General features: G+C 41.2%; 1 protein-coding gene across 1 annotated transcript in view; it reads left to right on the top strand.

The window, feature by feature from the left end:
* Positions 1-23887, top strand: part of DNAH10 (dynein axonemal heavy chain 10) — a 168288-nt gene that overhangs the window by 11114 nt on the left and 133287 nt on the right. Inside the window, exons 5-8 of the mRNA XM_004017564.6 lie at positions 5653-5768; positions 11465-11681; positions 13456-13613; positions 14300-14530. Coding sequence (XP_004017613.2) covers positions 5653-5768; positions 11465-11681; positions 13456-13613; positions 14300-14530 — 722 coding nt within the window. The remainder of the gene's footprint in view (positions 1-5652; positions 5769-11464; positions 11682-13455; positions 13614-14299; positions 14531-23887) is intronic.

The raw sequence follows: 23887 nt of genomic DNA, 5'->3' as shown, positions 1-23887 counted from the left end.
CAATTTGTTCGTTAAGTCCAACAAGCGGGCGCAGGAGGGCCTAGAGGAGCTATCTCATGTTGAAGGTCAGGAAGGGCGGTGGTGAGGAGATACCCCTTGTCCAATGTAAGGAGCAGCAGCTGCGCTTTGCTGGAGCAGCCGTGAAGAGATACCCCACGCCAAGGTAAGAGAAACCTAAGTAAGATGGTAGGTGTTGCAAAAGGGCATCAGAGGGCAGACACACTGAAACCATACTCACAGAAAACTAGTCAATCTAATCACACTAGGACCACAGCCTTGTCTAACTCAATGAAACTAAGCCATGCGCACGGGGCAACCCAAGACGGGCGGGTCATGGTGGAGAGGTCTGACAGAATGTGGTCCACTGGAGAAGGGAATGGCAAACCACTTCAGTATTCTTGCCTTGAGAACCCCATGAACAGTATGAAAAGGCAAAATGATAGGATACTGAAAGAGGAACTCCCCAGGTCAGTAGGTGCCCAATATGCTACTAGAGATCAGTGGAGAAATAACTCCAGAAAGAATGAAGGGATGGAGCCAAAGCAAAAACAATACCCAGCTGTGGATGTGACTGGTGATAGAAGCAAGGTCCGATGCTGTAAAGAGCAATACTGCATAGGAACCTGGAATGTCAGGTCCACGAATCAAGGCAAATTGGAGGTGGTCAAACAAGAGATGGCAAGAGTGAACGTCGACATTCTAGGAATCAGCGAACTAAAATGGACTGGATGGGTGAATTTAACTCAGATGACCCTTATATCTACTACTGTGGGCAGGAATCCCTCAGAAGAAATGGAGTAGCCATCATGGTCAACAAAAGAGTCTGAAATGCAGTACTTGGATGCAATCTCAAAAACGACAGAATGATCTCTGTTCGTTTCCAAGGCAAACCATTCAATATCACAGTAATCCGAGTCTATGCCCCAACCAGGAATGCTGAAGAAGCTGAAGTTGAATGGTTCCATGAAGACCTACAAGACCTTTTAGAACTAACACCCAAAAAAGATGTCCTTTTCATTATAGGGGACTGGAATGCAAAAGTAGGAAGTCAGGAAACACCTGGAGTAACAGGCAAATTTGGCCTTGGAATGCGGAATGAAGCAGGGCAAAGACTAATAGAGTTTTGCCAAGAAAATGCGCTGGTCATAGCAAACACCCTCTTCCAACAACACAGGAGAAGACTCTACACATGGACATCACCAGATGGGCAACACCGAAATCAGATTGATTATATTCTTTGCAGCCAAAGATGGAGAAGCTCTATACAGTCAACAAAAACAAGACCGGGAGCTGACTGTGGCTCAGATCATGAACTCCTTATTACCAAATTCAGACTTAAATTGAAGAAAGTAGGGAAAACTGCTAGACCATTCAGGTATAACCTAAATCGAATCCCTTATGATTATACAGTGGAAGTGAGAAATAGATTTAAGGGATTAGATCTGGTAGATAGAGTGCCTGATGAACTATGGAATGAGGTTTGTGACACTGTACTGGAGACAGGGATCAAGACCATCCCTATGGAAAAGAAATGCAAAAAAGCAAAATGGCTGTCTGGGGAGGCCTTACAAATAGCTGTGAAAAGAAGAGAGGCGAAAAGCAAAGGAGAAAAGGAAAGATATAAGCATCTGAATGCAGAGTTCCAGAGAATAGCAAGAAGAGATAAGAAAGCCTTCTTCAGCGATCAATGCAAATATAGAGGAAAACAACAGAATGGGAAAGATTAGAGATCTTTTCAAGAAAATTAGAGATACCAAGGCAACATTTCATGCAAAGATGGGCTCGATAAAGGACAGAAATGGTATGGACCTAACAGAAGCAGAAGATATTAAGAAGAGGTGGCAAGAATACGCAGAAGAACTGTACAAAAAAGATCTTCATGACCCAGATAATCACAATGGTGTGATCACTCATCTAGAGCCAGACATCCTGGAATGCGAAGTCAAGTGGGCCTTAGGAAGCATCACTACGAACAAAGCTAGTGGAGGTGATGGAATTCCAGTTGAGCTCTTTCAAATCCTGAATGATGATGCTGTGAAAGTGGTGCACTCAATATGCCAGCAAATTTGGAAAACTCAGCAGTGGCCGCAGGACTGGAAAAGGTCAGTTTTCATTCCAATCCCAAAGAAAGGCAATGCCAAAGAATGCTCAAACTACCGCACAAGTGCACTCATCTCACATGCTAGTAACTGCTAAGTCACTTCAGTCGTGTCTGACTCTGTGCGACCCCATAGATGGCAGCCCACCAGGCTCCCCCATCCCTGGAATTCTCCAGGCAAGAACACTGGAGTGGGTTGCCATTTCCTTCTCCAGTGCATGAAAGTGAAAAGTGAAAATGAAGTCGCTCAGTCGTGTCCGACCCTCAGTGACGCCGTGGACTGCAGCCTACCAGGCTCCTCCGTCCATGGGATTTTCCAGGCAAGAGTACTGGAGTGGGGTGCCAATGCTAGTAAAGTAATGTTCAAAATTCTCCAAGCCAGGCTTCAGCAATATGTGAACCATGAACTTCCTGATGTTCAAGCTGGTTTTAGAAAAGGCAGAGGAACCGGAGATCAAATTGCCAACATCCGCTGGATCCTGGAAAAAGCAAGAGAGTTCCAGAAAAACATCTATTTCTGCTTTATTGACTATGCCAAAGCCTTTGACTGTGTGGATCACAATAGACTGTGGAAAATTCTGAAAGAGATGGGAATACCAGACCACCTGACCTGCCTCTTGAGAAATCTGTATGCAGGTCAGGAAGCATCAATAACCTCAGATATGCAGATGACACCACCCTTATGGTAGAAAGTGAAGAGGAGCTAAAAAGCTTCTTGATGAAAGTGAAAGTGGAGAGTGAAAAAGTTGGCTTAATGCTCAACATTCAGAAAACTAAGATCATGGCATCCGGTCCCATCACTTCATGGGAAATAGATGGGGAAACAGTGGAAACAGTGTCAGACTTTATTTCTGGGGGCTCCAAAATCACTGCAGATGGTGACTGCAGCCATGAAATTGAAAGACGCTTACTCCTTGGAAGAGAAGTTATGACCAACCTAGATAGCACATTCAAAAGCAGAGACATTACTTTGCCGACTAAGGTCTGTCTAGTCAAGGCTATGGTTTTTCCAGTGGTCATGTATGGATGTGAGAGTTGGACTGTGAAGAAGGCTGAGCACCGAAGAATTGATGCTTTTGAACTGTGGTGTTGGAGAAGACTCTTGAGAGTCCCTTGGACTGCAAGGAGATCCAACCAGTCCATTCTGAAGGAGATCAGCCCTGAGATTTCTTTGGAAGGAATGATGCTAAAGCTGAAACTCCAGTACTTTGGCCACCTCATGCGAAGAGTTGACTCATTGGAAAAGACTCTGATGCTGGGAGGGATTGGGGGCAGGAGGAGAAGGGGACGACCAAGGATGAGATGCCTGGATGGCATCACTGACTCAATGGACATGAGTCTGAGTGAACTCCGGGAGATGGTGATGGACAGGGAGGCCTGGCATGCTGCGATTCATGGGGTCGCAGAGTCAGACACGACTGAGCGACTGAACTGAGCTGAACTGGAGTCCAACAAATTTAGCCTAGGTACCCAACTGACATGATCAGCTATGTAATACTGTGCTGAGATAGGTTTATAATACTTTTCAAACAAATAAGACATAAAAAGACAAACAAAAAATTAAAAAAATTCAATCTTATAGGACCTTGAATAGTATAGTACTACAGCTGGCATACAGGAGCTGGCATCGAGTGAAGAGGCAAGAAGAGTTACTGATGGAGGAGGGAGAGGGGTTGGGAGATGGTAGAGCTGAAGGTTCGTTAGCAATATAGGAGATGGAGGATAAGCTGGAATTTTACTCACACCTGACGTTGATGGGACAGGTTCTTGTTTCTTGCTGGATTCAATCCTATCTATCCTCTTGAAAAAAGGATCCAGTGATGTTTGGGTAGTACTGTATCAGCTATATCACCCATGCTTTTTTTCATGCTTGCTTCTGGACATCCTGGGCTTGAAATAAAGATACAGTTCGACTGTCCACTATACAGTACACTATAGTGAAGTACGCAGCACACACGATGTTGCTTTTCTTTTCTTTTTTTGAACACTGATGGCCCTTTGGATCACGACCTCCTGCCAAGTTCTGAGTTTCTGTACTTTGTTCTTCCCAAATGAGAGGGAACATAAGGAGGAAAGATGACCAGCAGAGGCTTAGCATTAAATAGTTCTTGTTTGAGGAGGGGCCAATCTCAGCACAGTGCTTCCCTATTTAACAATAATCACAAGCAGGAACAATAATCAGCCTTGGCCAGAGGGTATGGAATTTACCCCAATTTATTACTATTTACTCTCATCATATATATATATATATATATATATTTTTTTTTTTTTTTTTTTTACAGGTATCTTTCATTGATGTCAAGCTTTCTTTTTCACACTTGGCTTTTACATAATTTCCCTTTAAAATAAATTTATTTCAGTAAAGAAGCGTTTGATAGAAACCTATCAGGCAAAGAATAGTGTACACATCTGTACAGATGCAGGGAAAGGCATGCAGACTGAAGCTTGTGGTGTGTCCCAGTAAGACTCAGAGAATTGTCCCAGGGCAATTTGAAGTGTTTACAGAGCTGATTGGTGGTGATTAATTTTTTGGTGGGGTGGGGTGGGGTGGGGTGTAGTCGAGGGAGAGGGTGGGAGCGAATACGCATCAAAGAAAACCTGGCCGATTCCATGGTGACTCAGTGGTAAGGAATCTTTCTGCCAATGCGGGAGGCGTGAGTTCGACCCCTGGCCTGGGAAGATCCCACATGTCGCGGAGCAATTAAGCCTGTGTGCCACAACTCCTGAGCCTGTGCTCTAGAGCCCAGGAGCCCCAAGTATTGAGCCCACGTGCCTCAACTACTGAAACCTGCATGCCCTAGAGCCCATACTCCGCATAAGAGGAGCCCCCACAATGAGAAGCACCAAAGGTAGAGAGCAGCCCCCTGCTCGTTGAAGCTAGAGAAAAGCCTGTGTAGCAACAAAGACCCAGCACAGCCAAAAATAAGTGAATAAATAAAACCCGGTCAAGAGACTGTTTCCAAAAGTAATTAGCCTCCAATTAAAATAAATTTAAATTAAAAAAAATTTACATTATAAAAAAAAAATCCGTGACTTGGGAATTCCCTGGCAATCCAGTGGTTAGGACTTGACGCTCTTACTGCTGGGGCCCAGGTTCAATCCCTGGTCGGGGAACTAAGATCCCACAAACTGTGCAGTGGGGCCTAAAAAACCAAAAACAACAACGCTGGTCCCCCACCCTCGGCCCCCGAATGCTGTGACTTGAAAGGTACTTTGGTGATGAACTGGGGAGGGTTACTGGGAGTGGAGAAACAGACCAAGCAAAGAGTTCATCAAATGTTGCTAGAAAACCCAAAGTGTTTCTCTCCTTGTCAGGCTGTACACACTCCAACCAGATCAGTTCATCCACGTGGCCCTCAGGTGCCTCTTGTGTGAACCTCTGAACCACTGTGTGCCCCTCAGCGTTTGTTTGTTTCCCAATGAGCACTTATTCTGATCTGTGCCTGGATCATTCCTTTGTATTATTGGAAGAGGAGCTGGTTCCCACACGCTTGGAAATGTTAGCTGTGTCCACCTCCCTCCTCATCTCACTCCCCAAATCTGTTCCTGTCTAGAGACCATCTCTGAGGCAACTGACATGAAGGAAGCTATGGAAATTATGCCCGAAACGCTGGAGTATGGGATTATAAATTCGCATGTGCTTGCTTTCCTGAGGGATGTTATATCTCAGGTAAATATGGATGGAAAAAAGAATCTCAGCAGTTTTTACAAGTAAGGCCATCTGGGAATTCCCTGGTGTAAATCTGGGAATTCCAGTGGTTAGGACTTGGCACTTTGACTGTCAAGGGCATGAGTTCAGTCCTCGGTCAGGGAACTAAGATCCCACAAGCCGAGCAGCTCAGCCAAAAAAATAATGAAAAGAGTAAGGCCAGTTGATTCATTGATTCCATAAAGAGGTGGTTGGCAACTCTTAGGTTCCAGACACTGTCATGGGGTTTGTTGGTGGATCTGTGAGCAGGACAGATGACATCCTTGTGTTCTGGCTTATACTGGTGGAAAGACACCAAACATCAACACAAAACCAGGAAACTCTCAGGTAGTGATGGCTGGCTTGAGGAAACGAAATCCTAGCAATGTGATAGAGAGGGCTTCCTCGGTGACTCAGTGGTAGACGCTGCCTGCCAATGCAGGAAATGCGGGCTTGATCCCTGGGTCAGGAAGATCCCCTGGAGGAGGTCATGGCAGCCCACTCCAGTATTCTTGCCTGGAGAATTCCACGGACAGAGGAGCCTGGTGGGCTACAGCCCATGAGGTTAGAGAGTCAGACACGACTTAGAGACTAGACACCAACAGCAACATAATAGAAATGGCCTGTGTGAGTACGTGTGTGTTCAGGGGATGGCGGTTAGGGAGACCTTGCTGGAGAGGTGACATCGGACTTTTAGACAACCAATTTAACAAGCCCATAAGCAGGCTAATTCACTAATGATAACCTATTAGGAAAATGTAATAGAGTGGGAGTGAGGTGGTCAGGAAAGACCCCCTCTGAAGCAGTGACACTGAATTGAGAGGTGGATGAGGTGAAGCCAACAGACAAGTGAGGGTCTGGAGGAAGAGGATCCTGGGCAGAGAAAACAGCATGTGCAAAGGTCCTGAGGTGGGAGCAGACTCTGTTTAGTCTACAAACAGAAGGATGAGCAGTGCAGCTGGAGCATAGTGAGTGAAGTCTGGAAAGGAAAGTAGGTTTGAAGCATATGAATAAAATGATCTGGTTTGCATTTTTCTTCTCATCATTGTGTGTATAACATATTGCAGAGGCAAGAGCTTAAGGGACCAGTAGATCTAATAGCAGGCTATGGAAGCGTCTGAATGCTGGATGATAGTTGTTTAGGCTCCAGAGTTCAATCAGGGGAGGGAGTGGGAAGCAGACAGCATCAAGAATACATTAGGGATGAAGCCAATAGGACTTGCTGATGATTTGGATATGGAGGTTTAGGAAAGGAGCATCAAGAATGAATCCTAGGATTTGAGTTTGAGCAACCAGGGGGATATTAGGGTCATTACTGAGATGGGGGGAATGGAAGGATCTGGAGAAAAAACAAAAACCCAGACTCTGTTTTGCACATATTAAGCTTGAGATACCTTTTAGACATCCAAGATGAGGTGTGAGGCAGGATGAATGTCTAGAGATCAAGGGAGAACTCAAGGGATTCCAAATATATATATTTTTATTCTATCTTTTTTTTTGGCCATGCCAAAGCACCTTAGTTCCCTGAGCAGGGATTGAATCCAAGCCCCCTGCTTTGGGAGTGTGGAGTCTCCACCACTGGACCATCAGGGAAATCCTTCCAGCAAGTTTTTATTGAGCACCTACTGTATCCCATAGCAGTGATCACCATAGTCAAGGTCTGTATCTCACGGACCTTACATCCTAGTCAGGAAAGTTCACATTAAGTGAGATCACTGAGAAAATATACAGTATGTTAGACCATGATAGGAGTTAAGGAGAAAGGCAAAGCTGGGAAGGGGGTTAGGAAATGTTGGCAGGTGGTAAAGATAGGACTTTAGAAATACTGGACAGGGTAACCAGGAAGACTTCAGTGTTCTCTTTTGCTGGGACTCTTGCAGTTGCCTCCTGATAGATTTCCCAGCTTCTGCTCATGACCCTATACTATATTCTTCACATATCAACCAGAAAGATTCTTTAAAATATGGGAGACACCGACATGTTGTTGCTGTTATTTGTACTATCGCAATTCAGTTCAGTCGCTCAGTCGTGTCTGACTCTTTGTGACCCCATGGACTGCAGCACGCCAGGCTTTGTCCATCATCAACTCCCGGAGCTTACTCAAACTCACGTCCATTGAGTCGGTGATGCCATCCAACCATCTCATTCTCTGTCGTCCCCTTCTCCTCCTGCCTTCAATCTTTCCAAGCATCAGGGTCTTTTCCAATGAGTCAGTTCTTCACATCAGGTGGCCAAAGTATTGGAGTTTCAGCTTCAGCATCAGTCCTTCCAATGAATGTTCAGGATTGATCTCCTTTAGGATGGACTGGTTCGATCTCCTCGCAGTCCAAGGGACTCTCAAGAGTATTCTTCAACACCACGGTTAAAAAGCATCAATTCTTTGGCACTCAGCTTTCTTTATGGTCCAACTCTCACATACTGGAAAAACCATAGCTTTGAGTAGATGGACCTTTGTTGGCAAAGTAATGTCTCTGCTTTTTAATATTCTGTCTAAGTTGGTCATATCTTTTCTTCCAAGGAGCAAGCGTCTTTTCTTGTTTCGTGATTTTGGAGCCCGAAAAAATACTCTCTCACTTTTTCCACTGTTTCCCCATCTATTTGCCATGAAGTGATGGGACCAGATGCCATGATCTTAGTTTTCTGAATGTTGAGTTTTAAGCCAGCTTTTTCACTCTCTTTCACTTTCGTCAAGAGGCTCTTTAGTTCTTCACTTTCTGCCATAAGGGTGATGTCATCTGCACATCTGAGGTTACTGATATTTCTCCTGGCAATCTTGATTCCAGCTTGCACTTCATCCAGCCTTGCATTTCTCATGATGTACTCTGCATATAAGTTAAATAAGTGGGGTGACAATAATGCAGCCTTGATGTACTCCTTTCCCAATTTGGAATCAGTCTGTTGTTCCATGTCCAGTTCTAACTGTTGTTTCTTGACCTGCATACAGATTTCTCAGGAGGCAGGTCAGGTGGTCTGGTATGCTCATCTCTTGAAGAATTTTCCACAGTTTGTTGTGATCCACACAGTCAAAGGCTTTGGTGTTGACAATAAAGCAGAAGTAGATGTTTTTCTGGAATTCTCTTGCTTTTCTATGATCCAATGAGTGTTGGCAATTTGATCTCTGGTTCCTCTGCCTTTTCTAAATCCACCTTGAACACCTGCAAGTTCACGTACTGCTGAAGCCTGGCTTGGAGAATTTTGAGCATTACTTTGCTAGCGTGTGAGATGAGTGCCAGTTGTGTGATAGTTTGAACATTCTTTGGCATTGCCCTTCTTTGGGATTGGAATGAAAACTGGCTTTTTCCAGTCCTGTGGCCACTGCTGAGTTTTCTGAATTTGCTGACATGTAGAGTGCAGCACTTTCACAGCATCATCTTTTTGGATTTGAAATAGCTCAACTGGAATTCCTCCACTAGCTTTGTTCATAGTGATGCTTCCTAAGGCCCACTAGACTTCACATTCCAGGATGTCTGGCTCTAGGTGAGTGATCACACCATCGTGATTATCTGAGTCATGAGCATCTTTTTGTATAATTCTTCTGTGTATTTTTGCCACCTCTTCTTAATATCTTCTGCTTCTGTTAGGTCCATACCATTTCTGTCCTTTATTGTGCCCATCTTTGCATGAAATGTTGCCTTGGTATCTCTAATTTTCTTGAAGAGATCTCTAGTCTTTCCCATTCTATTGTTTTCCTCTATTTCTTTGCACTGATCACTGAAGAGTGCTTTCTTATCTCTCCTTGCTATTCTTTGGGACTCTGCATTCAGATGGGTATATCTTTCCTTTTCTCCTTTGCTTTTTGCTTCTCTTCTTTTCACAGTTACTTGTAAGGCCCCCTCAGACAACCATTTTGCCTTTTTACATTTCTTTTTCTTAGCGATGGTCTTGATTCCTGTCTGCTGTACAATATCACAAACTTCTGTCCATAGTTCCTCAGGCACTCTGTCTATCAGATCTAATCCCTTGAATCTATCTCTCACTTTCATTGTGTAATCGTAAGGGATTTGATTTAGGTCATACCTGAATGATTTCCCCTACTTTCTTCAATTTAAGTCTGAATTTGGCAATAAGGAGTTCATGATCTGAGCCACAGTCAGCTCCCGGTCTTGTTTTTGTTGACTGTATAGAGCTTCTCCATCTTTGGCTGCAAAGAATATAATCAATCTGATTTCAGTATTAACCATCTGGGGATGTCCATGTGTAGAGCCTTCTCTTGTGTTGTTGGAAGAGGGTGTTTGCTATGAGCAGTGCGTTCTCTCGGCAAAACTCTATTAGTCTTTGTGCTGCTTCATTCTGTACCAAAGCCAAATTTGCCTGTTACTCCAGGTATCTCTTGACTTCCTACATTTGCATTCCAGTCCCCTATGATGAAGAGGATATCTTTTTGGGGTGTTAGTTCTAGAAGGTCTTGTAGGTCTTCATAGAACCATTCAACCTCATCTTCTTCAGCATTACTGGTTGAGGCATAGACTCGGGTTACTATGATATTGAATAGTTTGCCTTGAAAACAGACAGAGATCATTTTGTCATTTTTGAGATTGCATCCAAGTACTGCATTTCAGACCCTTTTGTTAATTATAAGGGCTACACTTATAACTTCTTATAAGGGATTCTTATAAGAATTCTTATAAGGGACTCTTATTTCATTTCTTATAAGGGATTCTTGCTGGCAGTAGTATAAATAATGGTCATCTGAATTAAATTTGCCCATTCCAGTCCATTTAGTTCACTGATTCCTAAAATGTCTATGTTCACTCTTGCCATCTCCTATTTGATCACTTCTAATTTACCTTGATTCATGGACCTAACATTCCAGGTTCCTATGCAATATTGTTCTTTATAGCATCGAACTTTACTTCTATCATCGGTCACATCCACAACTGGATGTTGTTTTCGATTTGGCTCTGTCTCTCCATTCTTTCTGGAGTTATTTCTCCACTGATCTCCAGTAGCATACTGGGCACCTACTGACCCGGGCAGTTCATCTTTCAGTGTCATATCTTTTTGCCTTTTCATACCATTCATGGAGTTCTCAAGGCAAGACTACTGAAGTGGCTTGCCATTCCTTTTTCCAGTGGACCATGTTTTGTCTCTATTAGGGTACAAATACATTCAAAGCCAGAGGCAACTTAAATGCATGAATTATTGAATATGATGTGTGATTTGTTTCTTTGTAAAACACTTTTTATTGAGTTACAGTTGACTTAAAACATTACATTTGATTCTGCTGTACAGCAAAGTGCCTCAGTTATATATATACATATATCCACTCTTTTTTTTAATATTCTTTCCCCATATAACTCACTACAGAGCTCTGAGCAGATTTCCCTGTGCTATGTAGTAGGTCCTTATTAGTCATCTATTTTATATATAGCAGTGCATGTATGTCAATCCCAGTCTCCCATTTTTTAAATGTATCCCTCCCCTGCTCCCTGCATTCCTCCCTGGTAACCGTAAGTTTGTTTTCTACATCTGTTACTTTTCTTCTGCTTTCAAGGGCATTTGTACTCAGCCATAAAAAAGAACAAAATAATGCCATAGGCAGCAACTTGAAATGGACCTAGAAATTGTCCTGCTGAGTGAAGCAAATCAGACAGAAAAGGCAGCTATCGTATGATATCGCATAAATGTGGAACCTATATGCGGCACAAATGATTTGATTCTTAAACTTGGCTTTTCAGGTTTTCTTGCCAGCCTTGTCCTTCAGTCAGCACAAAGATGCCAACCTGGGACTCACATCTGGAGAAGTCTTAGACTCTTTTGATTATGATATAGACCTGCCTAGCATGCCTGGGGAAGCAATAGAATATCACAGCATTCAGTTAATACGAGATGAATTTTTAATGAACATCCAGAAATTTGCAAGTAGTATTCAAAGAACAATGCAGCAACTTGAAGGTAAGGCTTCAGTTTTTCTCCTTGGTTAAGCAGGATGTTTCCATTAAGAAGAATTTACTTTTGGGCACAATGGGGGATGGAGAGGTGGGATGATCTGAGAAAGTAACATTGACACATATATGTGACCATGTGTAAAATAGAGAGCCAGTGGGAGTTTGATGTATGATGCAGGGAACCACAAACTGGTGCTCTGTGACAACCTAGAGGTGTGGCATGAGGAGGGAGGAGAGGAGGGGTTCAAAAGAAGGGGATATACACACACACACACACACACACACACACACACACACACACAAACCTATGGCTGATTCATGTTGATGTATGACAGAGGCCATGACAATATTTTTATTATCTTGTAATTAAAAAAAATCCTAACAAGAAGAAGAATTAAGAGTACAGGAGATTTTTTGGTTTTAATTCATGATTGTTCTTTTTACCTGCTCCTGATGTGAAAGACACAGAGCTGGTCTTTGTAAGAAACATAAAGAAGAATGAAGAATGACAAATCCTTGTCTTCAAGGATTTTATAATCCAGGGCCCAAGGAACTATGGCAGAAAAAGTAACTTGAGATAGATATTAGGGTCCTTAGGGCTTGGAAAAGTGAGACCCTTTGGGAGAAGTGGTGAGGAAATCAAAGAGGGCTTCCTGGAGGTGGCAGCATTTGACCTCATCTGAAATGATGAGGAATGCATTGGTAGGTGGAACTGGGGAGCAAGGGCATTTCAGTCAGGGAGAATGTGGACCTTTGTGAGGTTCTTTTTGCATTCATGTTGCTAAGCACTCTATGAGATTCAGTGTGCTAAGCACTCTGTATTTTCAGTCTGAAGATCTAGCCTTTTAGTATGAAAAACTCTCTTGATAATTTTCTCCGCTATTTGTCTGTTTCCTTTTGCTAATATTCCTATTGGGTGTGTTCTGCTGATTCTGTTACTTATCTTTTCACTTGTGTTTTCCATCTCTTTGTCTGTGTATTCTACACAGACAAAGAGTTCCTAAAGAGTGCCTAAAGAGTTCCTCAACTTTTACCTTCACAACTTTTGATTAGACTTTCACTTATTCTGTGACTGTACCTTTTCCATAGCATTCTGTTCTTGTTTGATGGATGCTATATTGTCTCAAATCTCTAATAGCTGGAATTAAAACTCCCCCCACCCCCATCTTTTCTATTATCTCAGTGTCCTCTGAAGTCATTGTTGCTGACTTATCTTGGATTGCCTGTTTCATGCTGGAGACGTTCTCGAACATCTATTGAGATCTGGTTGTTTGTTCAGTTTTCAAATTGACATTAGGTTGTAAACTCAGGAATTCTTATTAAAAAATAGCTAAATCATTTTGATGGAGCTTGATGCTGCTACGGTGATCTAATTGTCTAAAATGTTTTAGGGACTTCCCTGGTGGTCCAGTGGTTAAAAATCTTCCTTCCAATGGAGGGAATGAAGGTTTGATCCCTGGCTGGGGAAATAAGATCCCACATGCTGGGCAGGGGTGGCAACTAAGCTTGCATGCTGCAGCTGCTTAGCCTACACTCTAAAGCCTGTGCGCCACAAGGAAGATTCCACGTCCTGCAACTAGAAGACCTGATGCAGCCAAATAAATAAATGAAATGTTTTAGTACATTCTAATGAAAGAAAGTGATATATAGGAATATGAGGATCATGATGTACCAGGCTATATACTCATGTGTGGAGAGAAGATCCAGAATTACTTTGAAGATTATTGTCTATAACCATTTCCTCCAAACTACTGACTGACTGTCCACTTTTATTCTACTAGGTGAGATCAAGTTAGAAATGCCAAGCATCAGCGTAGCGGGAGAGGTATCTGATCTGGCAGCTGACCCAGAAATAGTTGAAATTTTGGAGCAATGTGTGATAAACTGGTTGAATCAGATATCTACAGCCCTTGAGGGCCAGATGAAAAAGACACCACAGGTAACGTGTGCAGATCCCTAATCCAGTTCATGCTTGCCATCCTGAGAAAGAGCCAAGAGTCTTGGAATCTGGGTGATCTAGACTCTTTTCTTACTGTTTTGTGACCTTCTTAAAAATATTAAAACATACCTGAGATGTCATTCTTGGGCTTTCTAAGGTTAGTGTGCTACCAGATGACTCCCTGATATTGATAAAGATAATACTATATATCAGTTTTGAGCTGAAAGAAAAAAACAACCACCAGGAAATCTAACTCAGCTGGCTTAAGCAAGAAAGAGGATTTATTGGCTCATTGAAAAGTCCAGAGGGCAATGCTGGTTTCATGTACAGTTTGATCAGGACTCTGGCAATCTAGCTGGGTTTCTCTGTAAATTTCTTGGTTCTAGTCTCCTCTCTGAGTGGGGTTCCTCCTCGGGCTGGTCTCCTTCATGGTGACAACTTGCAGCAGTTTCTGACTCCACATCCCCACACCACTGTGTCCAGAGAAAGATGGAGTGTCTAGCATTCCCACCTAGAGTCCTGAGATTCCCTCTGATTGGACCATCCTAGATCAGGTGTCCGTCCCTGATGTCCTTGCATGGGTTAGCTCCTAAACATAGAGCCTTTTGGAAGAGGGGCATGGATGCTGGAGGAGCAACCACAGTGTCCATTCCCCACTAATGATGATGGTTGTGTGCTCATCGCAGGGTAATGGTCCGCTGGCTGAGATTGAATTCTGGCGGGAAAGAAATGCCACCCTAAGTGCTCTGCATGAACAAACAAAGCTTCCAGTAGTCAGAAAAGTCTTGGAAGTGATGAAGGAGTCAGATTCGTTGCTTGTGGCCAACTTGCAGCCCGTCTTAACTGAATTGTTCAAGTTCCACATGGAGGCTTCAGACAACGTGAGGTTTCTTTCCACAGTGGAACGTCATTTCAAGGTAGGCTGGGTGCACTGCACTTTGGAAAGTCAGCCACACAGATTTAACTTCTGTTTATTCAGCATTTTTAAAAATTGCAGTAAAATATATATAACATAATATTTATTATTGAAACCACTTGTAAGAGTAAGTTTGGTAACATCCAATACATACCCAGTGCTAGGTACCCATCGTCACCTCCTATATGCAAAACTTTTTCACTGTCCCCAACGTAAACTCTGCATTGCTTAAACCACAACTCCGATTTCCCCCTAGCCCCTGGTAACCTCTATTCTAATTTCCAACTCTATGAATTTGCCTGTTCTAGGAATTTCATAGAAATGGAACCGTACCCTATTTGTCCTTCTGTGTATGGTTTATTTCACTCAACATAATGTCTTGTTTCCTTTTCTTTTTTTGTATTTGACTGCACTGGGTCTTAGTTGCAGCATGTGGGATCTAGTTTCTTGATCAGGGATCAAACCCAGGTCCCCTGCTTTGGGAGCTCGGAGTCTTGGCCACTGGACCACCAGTGAAGTCCCAACATAATGTTTCACCATTCATCCATGCTATAGTATATGTCTGAATCTCATTCCTTTTTAAGGCTCAGTAATTTTCCACTGTATACACCACATTTTGCTTATCCATTCTTCTGTTGATGGACTTTTGGGTTGTTTCCCACCTTTTGGCTATTGTGAAGAATGCTGCTATGAATTTGGGTGTACAGATATTTGTTTGAGTCTCTGCTTTCAATTCGTTTGAGCATATACCCAGGAGTAGAATTATTGGGTCATATGACAATTCTGTGTTTTCAAAAAAAACATTTCTTTATTTACGGCTGTGTCAGGTCTTAGTTGCAGCACATGGGGGGTGGGGGGTCTTCATTGTGGCTTGTCGGCTCCTTAGTTGGGGTGCAGAGGCTAAGTTGCCCCAGTGCATGTGGGATCTTACTTCCCTGACCAGGAATGGAGCCCATGTCCCCTGCATTGAAAGGCAGACTCTTAACCACTGGACCGCTAGGGAAGTCCCAATATTTCTATATTTAACTGTCCATGAACATTTTATATTTAGCTCTTTTCCACAGTGAGCACACCATTTTATTACATTCCCACCATAAGTGTAATTTCCTTTTTCACAGTTCCTCTCCCCTCTGATTTATCATGCACACAGTACAGTATTCCAAGGCCAGGAGTCAGTATTATTGTTCTAGTGATGAGGCCAGTAAGAGTCCTGTTTGTGTGGTTGAGGGGGTGCTCTGTGTGTGGTGAAGTACTGTGAATGTGTTGACCCCAGTCCTGAATATCCCGCAGCTGCATACCCAACCTCACTGAGCCTGTTTCCTTCTCTGGAAAACTGAGCTCATGAGAGAACCTACCTCGAACGGTGGCTGGAAGGTTCAAGTTAGCTTATGCATGCGGAGAACATAGTATGTCAGGAGCAGCATCAGGGATCAACAGCATCAGCGCACAACAGCAGCACAAGTGGCGCCTGGATAAGGCTCTAGGTGGCCCCTGTGAGCGGTCAAACAACTGGTCGAATCCGAGGGCTTGAGGTCCAAGTGGAGTCTGCCTCTAAATTGATATTGGTGATAACGTTTCCTTGCTTGAAATTTATTTGTCATCTCTGCAGAGCAAGTGGCTTGCAAAGACCAGTGAAAGGCCAGCTTATATCACTCATGTAATTGCTTTTGTGGTTTTTTGCCATCCCTTTGTGACTCTGAAACTTACTTTTCTTTAAGTTAACTTTAGATTTATTCATATATTTTTGTGTGGGTAATATAGAGTCATCTTAATCAAGCCTGTGCAGGTATTGGTTTGATATAACAGTTATTTCTAATGTACACTAAAGTAAGTATATATTTTCTCTTTCTTAAATTTTCAGCAAATATTTAGAAAACTAGAAATGAAGTTAATAGAAGAAATCAAGATCAGATGGTAGCAAAACATTTCATGCATTAACAATCTTGAAAGTTCCTTAGGAGTTAGGGAAAGATGGCGGAGGAATAGGACGGGAAGACCACTTTCTCCCTCACAAATTCCTCAAAAGAACATTTCAACGCCAAGCAAACTCCACAAAACAACTTCTGTAGGCTAGCAGAGGACATCAGGCAACCAAAAAAGCAGACCATTGTCTTCAAAAACAGTCGTCTATTTCTCCTCTAATTTTTATTTCTATCACCTATTATTACTATTTTTTTAAAAAAAAGACTTTTTTTTTTTAAGGCAAACACCATATATAGTCTTTGGATGGTTGTTGGTGGGGTTTTTTTTTTTGTTTGTTTGTTTGTTAATAATTCTTTTTTTTTCCTTTCTTCCTTTTTCCTTCTGCTTTTCTTTAGTATTGTATCTTTGAAAATCCAATCTCTACTCTAGATTTTTAATCTTTGCTCTTAGGTTTTTGTTGTCAATTTTGTACATTTAAAAACCCAAACTTCACTATCCAAGTTTACCTGAGAGCGAGATTACTGGCTTGACCACTCTCTCCTCCTCTGGACTCTCCTTTTTCTCCACCAGGTGGCCTCTGTCTCTTTTCTCCCCCATCTCTTCTCTATCCAACTCTGTGAATCTCTGTGTGTTCCAGACGGTGGAGAACACCTAAGGAACTGGTTACTGGCAGGATTTGTCTCTCTCCTACTCATTCCTCTCTCTTATCCTCCTGGTCACCTCTGTCTACTTCCTCCCTCTCCTCTTCCCCGTATAAATCTGTAAATACCTCTGAGCGGTCCAGACTATAGAGCGCACATAAGGAAGTGACTACTGGATAGCTTGCTCTCTCCTCTTTTGATCTCACCGCATCTCATTCCAGTTACCTCTAACTACCCCCTCCATCTTCTCTTCTCCTTGTAACTCAGTGAACCTCTCTGAGTGTCCCTCAATGTGGAGAAACTTTTCATCTTTAACCTAGATGTTTTATCATTGGTGCTGTATAGATGGAGAAGTCTAGAGGCTACTGTAAAAATAAAACTGAAAACCAGAAGCAGGAGGCTTAAATCCAAAGCCTGAAAACATTAGAGAACTCTTGAATTCAGGGAACATTAAGCAATAGGAGCTCATCAAATGCCTTCATACCTACACCGAAACCAAGCTCCACCCAAGGGCCAACAAGTCCCAAAACAAGACAGACCACGCAAATTCTCCAGCAACACAGGAACACTCCCCTGAGCTTCAAGATACAGGCAGCCCAAAATTATCCCAAAACCTTTGATGTCTCATAACCAGTCACTCCACTGCACTCCAGAGAGAAGAAACCCAGCTCCACCCACCAAAACTCCAACACAAGCCTCCCTAACCAGGAAACCTTGACAAGACACTGATAGAACCCCACCCAAAGTGAGGAAGCCCCATAATAAAGAGAACTCCACAAATTACCAGAATATAAAAAGGCCACCCCAAACGCAGCAATATAACCAAGATGAAGAGACAGAGGAATACTCAGCAGGTAAAGGAACAGGAGAGTTGCCCACCAAACCAAACAAAAGAGGAAGAAGTAGGGAATCTACCGGAGAAGGAATTCTGAATATTGATAGTGAAAATGATCCAAAATCTTGAAATCAAAATGGAATCACAGATAAATAGCCTAGAGACAAGGATTGAGAAGATGCAAGAAAGGTTTAACAAGGACCTAGAAGAAATAAAAAAGAGTCCAAATATAATGAATAACGCAATAAATGAGATCAGAAACACTCTGGAGGCAACAAATAGTAGAATAACAGAGGCAGAAGACAGGATTAGTGAAATAGAAGATAGAATGGTAGAAATAAATGAATCAGAGAGGAAACAAGAAAAATGAATTAAAAGAAATGAGGACAATCTCAGAGACCTCCAGGACAATATGAAACGCTCCAACACTCGAATTATAGGAGTCCCAGAAGAAGAAGACAGAAAGAAAGATCATGAGAAAATCCTTGAGGAGATAATAGTTGAAAACTTCCCTAAAATGGGGGAGGAAATAATCACCCAAGTCCAAGAAACACAGAGAGTTCCAAATAGGATAAACCCAAGGCGAAACACCCCAAGACACATATTAATCAAATTAACAAAGATCAAACACAAAGAACAAATATTAAAAGCAGCAAGGGAAAAACAACAAATAACACACAAGGGGATTCCCATAAGGATAACAGCTGATCTTTCAATAGAAACTCTTCAGGCCAGGAGGGAATGGCAAGACATACTTAAAGTGATGAAAGACAATAACCTACAGCCCAGATTACTGTACCCAGCAAGGATCTCATTCAAATACGAAGGAGAAATCAAAAGCTTTACAGACAAGCAAAAGCTGAGAGAATTCAGCACCACCAAACCAGCTCTCCAACAAATTCTAAAGGATATTCTCTAGACAGGAAACATGAAAGGGTGTATAAACCCGAACCCAAAACAATAAAGTAAATGGTAACGGGATCATACTTATCAATAATTACCTTAAACGTAAATGGGTTGAACGCCCCAACCAAAAAGACAAAGACTGGCCGAATGGATACAAAAACAAGATCCCTCTATATGCTGCTTACAAGAGACCCACCTCAAAACAAGGGACACATACAGACTGAAAGTGAAGGGCTGGAAAAAGATATACCACGCAAATAGAGACCAAAAGAAAGCAGGAGTGGCAATACTCATATCCGATAAAATAGACTTTAAAACAAAGGCTGTGAAAAGAGACAAAGAAGGCCACTACATAATGATCAAAGGAACAATCCAAGAAGAAGATATAACAATTATAAATATATATGCACCCAATATAGGAGCACCGCAATATGTAAGACAAATGCTAACAAGTATGAAAGGGGAAATCAACAATAACACAATAATAGTGGGAGACTTTAATACCCCACTCACACCTATGGACAGATCAACTAAACAGAAAATTAACAAAGAAATGCAAACTTTAAATGATACATTAGATCAGTTAGACCTAATTGATATATATAGGACATTTCACCCCAAAACAATGAATTTCACCTTTTTTCAAGTGCTCATGGAACCTTCTCCAGGATAGATCACATCCTGGGCCATAAATCTAAACTTGATAAATTCAAAAAAATCGAAATCATTCCAAGCATCTTTTCTGACCATAATGCATTAAGATTAGATCTCAATTACAGGAGAAAAACTATTAAAAATGCCAACATATGGAGGTTGAACAACACACTTCTGAATAACCAACAAATCACAGAAGAAATCAAAAAGAAATCAAAATATGCATAGAAACTAATGAAAACGAAAACACAACAACCCAAAACCTGTGGGACACTATAAAAGCAGTGCTAAGAGGAAAGTTCATAGCAATACAGGCATACCTCAAGAAACAAGAAAAAGTCAAATAAATAACCTAACTCTACACCTAAAGCAACTAGAAAAGGAAGAATTGGAGAACCCCAGAGTTAGTAGAAGGAAAGAAATCTTAAAAATTAGGGCAGAAATAAATGCAAAAGAAACAAAAGAGACCATAGCAAAAATCAACAAAGCCAAAAGCTGGTTCTTTGAAAGGTTAAATAAAATTGACAAACCATTAGCCAGACTCATCAAGAAGCAAAGAGAGAAAAATCAAATCAATAAAATTAGAAATGAAAATGGAGAGATCACAACAGACAACACAGAAATACAAAGGATCATAAGAGACTACTATCAGCAGTTGTATGCCAATAAAATGGACAACGTGGAAGAAATGGACAAATTCTTAGAAAAGTACAATTTTCCAAAACTGAACCAGGAAGAAATAGAAAATCTTAACAGACCCATCACAAGCACGGAAATTGAAACTGTAATCAGAAATCTTCCAGCAAACAAAAGCCCAGGTCCAGACGGCTTCACAGCTGAATTCTACCAAAAATTTCGAGAAGAGCTAACACCTATCCTCCTCAAACTCTTCCAGAAATTGCAGAGGAAGGTAAACTTCCAAACTCATTCTATGAGGCCACCATCACCCTAATACCAAAACTTGACAAAGATGTCACAAAAAAAGAAAACTACAGGCCAATATCACTGATGAACATAGATGCAAAAATCCTCAACAAAATTCTAGCAATCAGAATCCAACAACACATTAAAAAGATCATACACCATGACCAAGTGGGCTTTATCCCAGGGATGCAAGGATTCTTCAATATCCGCAAATCAGTGTAACTCACCACATTAACAAATTGAAAAATAAAAACCATATGATTATCTCAATAGATGCAGAGAAGGCCTTTGACAAAATTCAACATCCATTTATGACAAAAACTCTCCAGAAAGCAGGAATAGAAGGAACATACCTCAACATAATAAAAGCTATATATGACAAACCCACAGCAAACATTATCCTCAATGGTGAAAAATTGAAAGCATTTCCCTAAAGTCAGGAACAAGACAAGGGTGTCCACTTTCACCGCTACTATTCAACATAGTTCTGGAAGTTTTGGCCACAGCAATCAGAGCAGAAAAAGAAATAAAAGGAATCCAAATTGGAAAAGAAGATGTAAAACTCTCACTGTTTGCAGATGACATGATCCTCTACATGGAAAACCCTAAAGACTCCACCAGAAAATTACTAGAGCTCATCAATGAATATAGTAAAGTTGCAGGATATAAAATCAACACACAGAAATCCCTTGCATTCCTATACACAAATAATGAGAAAGTAGAAAAAGAAATTAAGGAAACAATTCCATTCACCATAGCAATGAAAAGAATAAAATACTTAGGAATATATCTACCTAAAGAAACTAAAGACCTATATATAGAAAACTATAAAACACTGATGAAAGAAATCAAAGAGGACACTAATAGATGGAGAAATATACCATGTTCATGGATCGGAAGAATCAATATAGTGAAAATGAGTATACTACCCAAAGCAATTTACAAATTCAATGCAATCCCTATCAAGCTACCAGCCACATTTTTCACAGAACTAGAACAAATAATTTCAAGATTTGTATGGAAATACAAAAAACCTCGAATAGCCAAAGCAATCTTGAGAAAGAAGAATGGAACTGGAGGAATCAACTTGCCTGACTTCAGGCTCTACTACAAAGCCACAGTCATCAAGACAGTATGGTACTGGCACAAAGACAGACATATAGATCAATGGAACAAAATAGAAACCCCAGAGATAAATCCACACACATATGGACACCTTATCTTTGACAAAGGAGGCAAGAATATACAATGGAGTAAAGACAATCTCTTTAACAAGTGGTGCTGGGAAAACTGGTCAACCACTTGTAAAAGAATGAAACTAGATCACTTTCTAACACCGCACACAAAAATAAACTCAAAATGGATTAAAGATCTAAATGTAAGATCAGAACCTATAAAACTCCTAGAGGAGAACATAGGCAAAACACTCTCAGACATAAATCACAGCAGGATCCTCTATGATCCACCTCCCAGAATTCTGGAAATAAAAGCAAAAATAAACAAATGGGATCTAATTAAAATTAAAAGCTTCTGCACAACAAAGGAAAATATAAGCAAGGTGAAAAGACAGCCTTCTGAATGGGAGAAAATAATAGCAAATGAAGCAACTGACAAACAACTAATCTCAAAAATATACAAGCAACTTATGCAGCTCAATTCCAGAAAAATAAACGACCCAATCAAAAAATGGGCCAAAGAACTAAATAGACATTTCTCCAAAGAAGACATACGGATGGCTAACAAACACATGAAAAGATGCTCAACATCACTCATTATTAGCGAAATGCAAATCAAAACCACAATGAGGTACCACTTCACACCAGTCAGAATGGCTGCGATCCAAAAATCTGCAAGCAATAAATGCTGGAGAGGGTGTGGAGAAAAGGGAACCCTCCTACACTGCTGGTGGGAATGCAAACTAGTACAGCCACTATGGAGAACAGTGTGGAGATTCCTCAAAAAATTGCAAATAGAACTACCTTATGACCCAGCAATCCCACTGCTGGGCATACACACCGAGGAAACCAGAATTGAAAGAGACACATGTACCCCAATGTTCATCGCAGCACTGTTTATAATAGCCAGGACATGGAAACAACCTAGATGTCCATCAACAGATGAATGGATAAGAAAGCTGTGGTACATATACACAATGGAGTATTACTCAGCCATTAAAAAGAATTCATTTGAATCAGTTCTGATGAGATGGATGAAACTGGAGCCAATTATACAGAGTGAAGTAAGCCAGAAAGAAAAACACCAATACAATATACTAACACGTATATATGGAATTTAGGAAGATGGCAATGACAACCCTGTATGCAAGACAGGAAAAAAGACACAGATGTGTATAATGGACTTTTGGACTCAGAGGGAGAGGGAGAGGGTGGGATGATTTGGGAGAATGGCATTCTAACATGTATACTATCATGTAAGAATTGAATCGCCAGTCTATGTCTGATGCAGGATACAGCATGCTTGGGGCTGGTGCATGGGGATGACCCAGAGAGATGTTGTGGGGAGGGAGGTGGGAGGGGGGTTCATGTTTGGGAACGCATATAAGAATTAAAGATTTTAAAATTTAAAAAATAAAAACCTAAAAAAAAAAAAGAAAAAAGAAAAATTTCAGCAAAAAAAAAAAAACCTTCAAAAAACAAAACAAAACAAAACAGTCAGACGCAACTAAGCATCTGAGCGCCATAGGTGTTTGAAGAGTCTGCTGCTGCTAAGTCGCTTCAGTCGTGTCCGACTCTGTGCGACCCCAGAGATGGCAGCCCACCAGGCTCCCCTGTCCCTGGGATTCTCCAGGCAAGAACACCGGAGTGGGTTGCCATTTCCTTCTCCTTTCCTTTGAAAAGTGTCTGAACCCCTTCAAACAGCTTTTTTGTTGTTGTTATTCTATCAATTGTTCATTCATTCAATAAACAGCTATTACCAACTTGTAAAAAAAAAAAAAAAGAAAGTTCCTTAAAATAAGTCTATATTTTTTTCCTTAAAATAAATATATTTTTTAAAAGTTCTGTTGTCAAAAATCATCTTACTTCTTGCTGAAGGACGCATACCCTGGAAAACACTGGCACTGGATAAAATTACCTCTAATGCCAACTTTGATTCACTCAGTGGCACTCCTGCCACTAAATATAGAATAATTACATATGTATATACACATCCATACTCCATATATATATCTGCAAATTGCTTTATTTATTTTAATTGTAAATCTTATCTTTCCATGTCAGTGCATACAGACCTACCTATTTCAAACTTCTTTTGTTTGTTAAATACTTTCTTCCATGATAAGAACTTTTTTTTTTTAATTAAGAAGAATGTCCTACACTATTAGCGGGAATGTAAGCTGGTGCAGCCACTGTGGAAAATAGTATTCCCTGGGTCGGGAAGATCCCCTGGAGAAGGAAATGGTAACCCACTCCAGTATTCTTGCCTGGAGAATCCCATGGACGGAGAAGCCTGGTAG

The sequence above is a fragment of the Ovis aries genome, chromosome 17 (assembly GCF_016772045.2).
Source record: "Ovis aries strain OAR_USU_Benz2616 breed Rambouillet chromosome 17, ARS-UI_Ramb_v3.0, whole genome shotgun sequence".
Taxonomy (NCBI): Eukaryota; Metazoa; Chordata; class Mammalia; order Artiodactyla; family Bovidae; genus Ovis; species Ovis aries.
The sequence above is the reverse complement of the archived record's forward strand: the minus strand, read 5'-3'. Positions and strand labels throughout refer to the sequence as shown.